We start from the raw sequence: 5,867 nt of genomic DNA on the forward strand, positions 1-5,867 counted from the left end.
CGCGGCGCCCGGGGTGCCCTGCCCTGGCAGGATGCGGCCCGATAAGGCGTCCCGGGACGTTTGCGTTCGGGGTGTTGCTGTGTCCTATCAGGATGTAGCACTGAGGGGGTCCCTGTCCCCACGGGGGCCTCATCCTGGGAAATAAATGGGAGCTGTGCCCACGGGGAAAAAATACCAGGAATAGCATCACAAATTGGTCAAGGAGGATGGGAAGGAGGAAAACTTCCTGGTTCCCCCTGGGTGCCAGCGCCTCTGTGCTAGGGATCCCCTGGCCCTACTCATGGGGCTGCTGGGACCTCCCCCAGTTTGGTGCTGGGCAGCGGGCAGGGGTGCACTCGGGAGGCAGGAAGCTGTAGTGGGGGGAGGAAGAGGCCCCTGGAGCCGATGCAGAGGGGAGATATCCCCTCCGGAACAGGGGAGGGGACCGCAGGGGGCCACAGGCTTGCAATGGGGGGTAGCACCCCCAGGGAGGCTCAAAACCCACTAAGCCCCAAAACCCCCCAGCAGTGACTGACAGCTGCCAAATTGTCCTGAGCATCCCTTCACACCATCAGTGTCCCCAAATTGTCCTGAGCATCCCTTCAACACATCAATGCCCTCAAATTGTCCTGAGCATCCCTTCACTCCATCAGTGTCCCCAAACTGCCCCGAGTATCTCTTCACTCCATCGGTGTCACCAAATTGTCCTGAGCATCTCATCACCCCATCAATGCTCTCAAATTATCCTGAGCATCCCTTCACCCTGTCCCCAAAAGGTGCAAGGACCTGCTGGTACAGACCGCAGCAGGGCCAGGGTCCCCTTCAATGTCCCCAATCCCAAACAGATGCCACCGCCCCCCATTAAGATCATCCCCAGGGCTGACACATGGCTTTGCCAGACACAAACCAGGCAGGAGGGGGCGTTTGGGATCCCCTAAATTTGGGGGGCTACATCCCCAAACCCCAATTTCCCCCTAACCCCCAACAATCTAACCCGAACACAACTCCCTGGCGATAAAATAAGAAATATCTGGAATAATTATTCCCACCCATGCATCGTAGGGCGGAGGGGAAGGAGGTGGGGGAAGCGATGATGGGGTGGGGGGCTGGGCCCCCCGGACGAGCTGTGCCCTGCTGGCCCCGATAATAAACCTTGAGGTTTGCAGACAAACTCCGGGCAGGCTTTTTGGGAGAGATTATTCGGAGCAGGAGTCGCGGCGCTGATAATATCTGGAATAATTATTCCCACCCATGCATCGTAGGGCGGAGGGGAAGGAGGTGGGGGAAGCGATGATGGGGTGGGGGGCTGGGCCCCCCGGACGAGCTGTGCCCTGCTGGCCCCGATAATAAACCTTGAGGTTTGCAGACAAACTCCGGGCAGGCTTTTTGGGAGAGATTATTCGGAGCAGGAGTCGCGGCGCTGATAAACACAACCGAAGGCGCGCGGGAGGCGAAGGGGAGGGGGGCGAAAAGGGAGAGAGAAAGGAAAAATTAAATAAAATGCAGTTTTAATTTAGATGTATTTTAAAAAAAAAGTTGTTTTGTCCCATCCTGATGCTCTGTCCTGGTGGTAAGGATGGATTTGGGGTTCCTAGGAGTGGGGGACCTTTGTAATTAACCTGGAGCCATCAGTAATGCCTAATTTATTTATTAATTAAATAAACCCCGGAGAAGGTGGCAGCAGGGAATTGGGGCTTCAGCGAGGTGGAAATCTTGGTGGGAACCCGAATAGTGAAGCCAATGTAGGAACCACCCAGGGTTCACCATGGTGGGGATTCTCCGGTGTCTCGTAATGTGGTTGAGCATCTTATCCCTCAATGGGGCTCAGCTCTCATCTGTTTCCTCATCCCAACACTGTGTTAATTCGATTTTTTTGGGAGTTTTTTGCCTTTTTCCCTCTGGGAATATTGTCCTGAGGTGGTGAGGTTGGCTGGGCAGTGATGGGGTGGGAGGGGAACCAGAGGCTGCGGGTGCTCCCGAAATTTTCTGCTATTGACCCTGCTCCAGAGCAAAGAAAAACGAGGGGGAAAGATGGAAACTGGGGCATGGCCTAGAGCTGCTGGTGGGGTTGTGGGGAAAGGTTTGGGGGGATTTGGGGTGATCTGGGGAGGATACACATGAAGCGTGGCCATGTTCAATCCCAAGATCCCTTCAGTGTCCCAGCCCCCTGGCCAAAGGTGCAGCACATCCCCAAAAACCTCTGGAGCAGAGGACAGCAGCCTTTGGCTCCCAGGGAGCTGCAGATCAGCCAGGCCAGCAGCAGCCCCCTCAGCTCACAAGGTCATTTCAAAGATAAACCAAAATATTCCTCCTCCCTCGCCTGGCACACTGCGTCCCCAAACCTCTGGCACAGCGGGCACAGCCATAAGGTGGGAGTTTATCCCCAAAAAATGGCCAAGGGGGAAGACGAGACCCCTCAGGGCATGAACAAAGCTGCTCCGAGCAGACCCGCTCGCCTCCCCCCGCCGCATTTTGGCGGCTTCCATTGCTGACATACGGCGGATCCTGGCAGATAAAAAAGCAAATTCAGGCTGCTCAGAGTTTCCCTTTTCGCCAGCTCCATCCCTGATAAGTGCCGAGCCTGCAGAGCGCCTGATAGACGGGGCTATCGCGGCGGTTGGTGCGCGAGGAACACCCTATCGCTGCAGCATCGCCGGACCGCCATCAACTCCCAGCCACACAGAAATTAATACCACTCCAATTACCAGAATAGAGATGGGCTGGGAGAAGGCGATAATAAAAATCTCTTTTACATAAAGAATGCAAATAACCCGCTCTGGCGAAGGGGAAAAAAAAGGGGGAAGGGGAGGCATGGTTGGAAGCTGAGGCTTCATGGTGCATCGTTCTGCCGGGATGCTGTGCTGTGACCCCCGCATGGGGTATGGCGACATGGGTGGGGGTTTGGCACCGCAGCCCCTTTCCGGGATGCCAGTGCTGTGCCAGGGGGCAAAGGGCCGAGGGGAGCGGATAAGCAGGGGCCGGAGGCGGCCTCGCAGCTCCTTCCTGCCCCGGCATGCAGGAAGGGCCAGGATATCAGCGGGACCAGCAAACGCTTCCCCTCAGATGGGGCGGGAAGGGGGAGTGGGGCCGTGGGGATTTCGGCAGCTGCGGGAGCACATGCAGCAGCAGCTGGTGTTTCCCAGGGCTCCTCCATTGCCCAAACCCAGGCCTGGGGGCCTTGGTGATACAGCAGGGACTCCCACAAATTGGAGTCCTGCATTGGGATCACCCCCTCCCATCACGCGCTGCTCCATGGGAATGCTCCGAAACCAAATCCATGGCATCGCCTGGCCATGAGCTTCTCTGCAAGGGAAATACGGCACATCCAGGGCCCAAAATCTGGCACATCCACCTTGGGGGGTGGTCTCAGCTCCCCCCATCCCATAACCAGGCGCCCACAAACCCAATCTGCACGGCGTAACCCCACCGGCGGCTCGGTTTGGAGATAGCGGGGCGATAGGGCGTGGGGTACCCCCATGGCGTGCCCGGCCCAGCGGAGATGCCAAGAGGGAGATAGATGGCTCAATTAGCTCCTTGGGGTTTTGATAACCATCGCCCAAAACCGCTTGAGCGTCGCTCTTGTGGTTGCTGTGATGTTTAAGTGCCCTCATGAGCACAGGGTGTTGCACGACGGGGTCCAAACCCTCCCCATAACCACGGTGTTGGCATCCATCCGTTTTTACCATCCCAACAGCAGCTTGGGGGATGTGAGGGACCACAACCATCGTCTTGCACCTCCTCTCCCAGTAGCAGTGCTGGTATACACTGCCTGCCCAGTGTTCCCAATCCTCATACTGGTTTTTGTGGAGGTGGGTGCTGCTCCAGCTGGGATGGAGCGAGACGACTGCCTGTGCACCAGAGACTCACCTGGCCCATTCCAGGCATCCAGCTCCTGTGAGATTTCTCCGGGATCCGGCTTCTCCAGCTCCTTTGGACTCTCTGAGCCGTCTCTGGACTCTGGAGCAGGAAAGGGAAGGCAGCGGGGTCACACATTTCGGACTTTGCATCCCATGGGGGCCAGGACCACCAAACCGGTGACACCCAGGACCACTGGAATGGTAACACCCCAGGGCTAGGACATATGTGGGTCCCCCTTAAAATCTCTATATCCAAAAGCCCCCATTGCCCAGCCAGGGTGTTCCCCACACCCCCTAGAATGACCCATCCCACCGCAGGCCCCACGTCACCCGGCTCAGCCCCGCTCCCGTCACGGCTCTATTTGTGGCGTATTCATAGCAACTTGATAACAATTATTTTCTCCATTAACTGCTGCTGGAGATGCAGCTGATAAGGCCTATCTGCATATGACAGTGGGGAAGATTAGCGCCCAAAGTACATGTTTGCCTTGGCGTCCCGGGCGGATAACCAGCGCGGAGCCCAATCGATCGGCGCCAGCGCGAACACCCAGGGGTGACGTCACCGGCATTGGAGATTATTAATACAGGTGATAAGCGGAATGATTAACATCAAATAAATCAATCACCGGGTATAAAAGTCCTATTATTTTTGACTATAAATCAAAGTGCCTGCCATATCGATTTTTATCCATCGCGCTGAAAGCTTTAGTGGCCGTTATTGCTGCTCGGCGTTATCTCTGCTATCACCTTTTTATCGAGGCAGGCCAGTGCCAGGTGCAGCTCCGCGCCCGGGCTCCCGGCTCCCCCATCAGATAAAAGCACCTCCCTGTCACTGAGCCCCCCTGTCCTGGCTCTTGGGGGTCCCCAACACATCCCTGTTTGCCTCCCATGGGTTTTGGGGGTCGCTTTGCTCCTTGGTTGCTGGTGGATGAAGGCGGTGGGGATTGGCCAGCTCCATTAGCTGGCATTAGCCTTGCTCCACTGTGGTTATCTCACAGGGCACTGCAAACACCGACTGATTAGGGTTTGCCCCCACCTCCACAGGAAGGAACTTAAGGGATATCTGGGGACTGGTTCAGCCCGGCCCTGAAACGCAGCCACCTCTGGGGTGGGGCGCAGCGCGGCGGCAGGCAGGCGGCGTGGGCAGGAAGCAGGCAGCAACGGCCCCGTCCCCACGTCCCCATCCATAGCACCACCAGTGACAGCAGCCGGGGCCTCAGCAGCTGCTTTGCACCCTGAAGAGTCACTTTGGACCCCAAGGGATGTGATTTGGCATCCCTGGGAGGGTGACTCTGCATCCCAAGGGATCACTTTGCACCCCGAGGAGTCACTTTTCATCCCCGGGGGGATCACTTTGAACCCCAAGGGGTCACTTTGCATCTCTAGGGGGGGTCACTGTGCACCCCAAGGGGTCCCTTTTCACTCCAAGGGATGGGACTTTGCATCCCTGGAGTCTCACTTTGCACCCCAAGGGACGTGGTTTTGCACCCCAAGGGGTCACTTTGCATCTCTGGGAGGGGTCACTGCGCCTCCCCACATCCCTCCACCACCAAACAGTGGGGTGGCGCTGAGCAAGGGTGAGAGCTGGGGTCCAGGCTGCCCCCCATGGGTCCCACCATCAGCTGCAAGGGATGGAGCACCCCAGGGGGTTCTCACTTAACCAGCAGGGTAGGTGGGCTGCTTTGTTAGCTAATTACCACCATGCACCACCAGCAGAGATGGTGCCAGTGTGGTAGAGCCCACCCCCACGGTTTTGGGGAGGGGACAGACATCATGGGACTCACCTTCGCTGCCGGGGGGGCTGGAGGTGTCGCATTCGGCAGAGCCCTCATGGTCTGAGGTGGCCCCCTCCCCCTCCAAGGGGCTCTTCTCCCCCACTGGGCCCTCCTCGCCGTCCTCCATCGCTGCCAGGGAACCTGCCAAAACACAGTGAGGCGGTTATGGGGGGGCAGAACTGGAGGACGAAAACCCTCAGTGGGGTTTCATTTTATGGGAATGAGCCCCCCTATATGCCTGGGACATGAGAGGGGT

The 5,867-nt window shown here is 57.5% G+C and overlaps 1 protein-coding gene across 1 annotated transcript in view; it reads right to left on the minus strand.

Annotated features, from left to right (window-relative positions):
- Nucleotides 1-5,752, minus strand: part of ZFPM1 (zinc finger protein, FOG family member 1) — a gene marked incomplete at both ends in the record, with an annotated part of 13,767 nt that extends 8,015 nt beyond the window's left edge. Inside the window, 2 exons of the mRNA XM_010188444.1 lie at nucleotides 3,847-3,936; nucleotides 5,621-5,752. Coding sequence (XP_010186746.1) covers nucleotides 3,847-3,936; nucleotides 5,621-5,752 — 222 coding nt within the window. The remainder of the gene's footprint in view (nucleotides 1-3,846; nucleotides 3,937-5,620) is intronic.
- Nucleotides 5,753-5,867: the final 115 nt, after the last annotated feature.

This window comes from Mesitornis unicolor, unplaced genomic scaffold (genome assembly GCF_000695765.1).
Source record: "Mesitornis unicolor isolate BGI_N332 unplaced genomic scaffold, ASM69576v1 scaffold33637, whole genome shotgun sequence".
In the NCBI taxonomy this organism is placed as follows: domain Eukaryota; kingdom Metazoa; phylum Chordata; class Aves; order Mesitornithiformes; family Mesitornithidae; genus Mesitornis; species Mesitornis unicolor.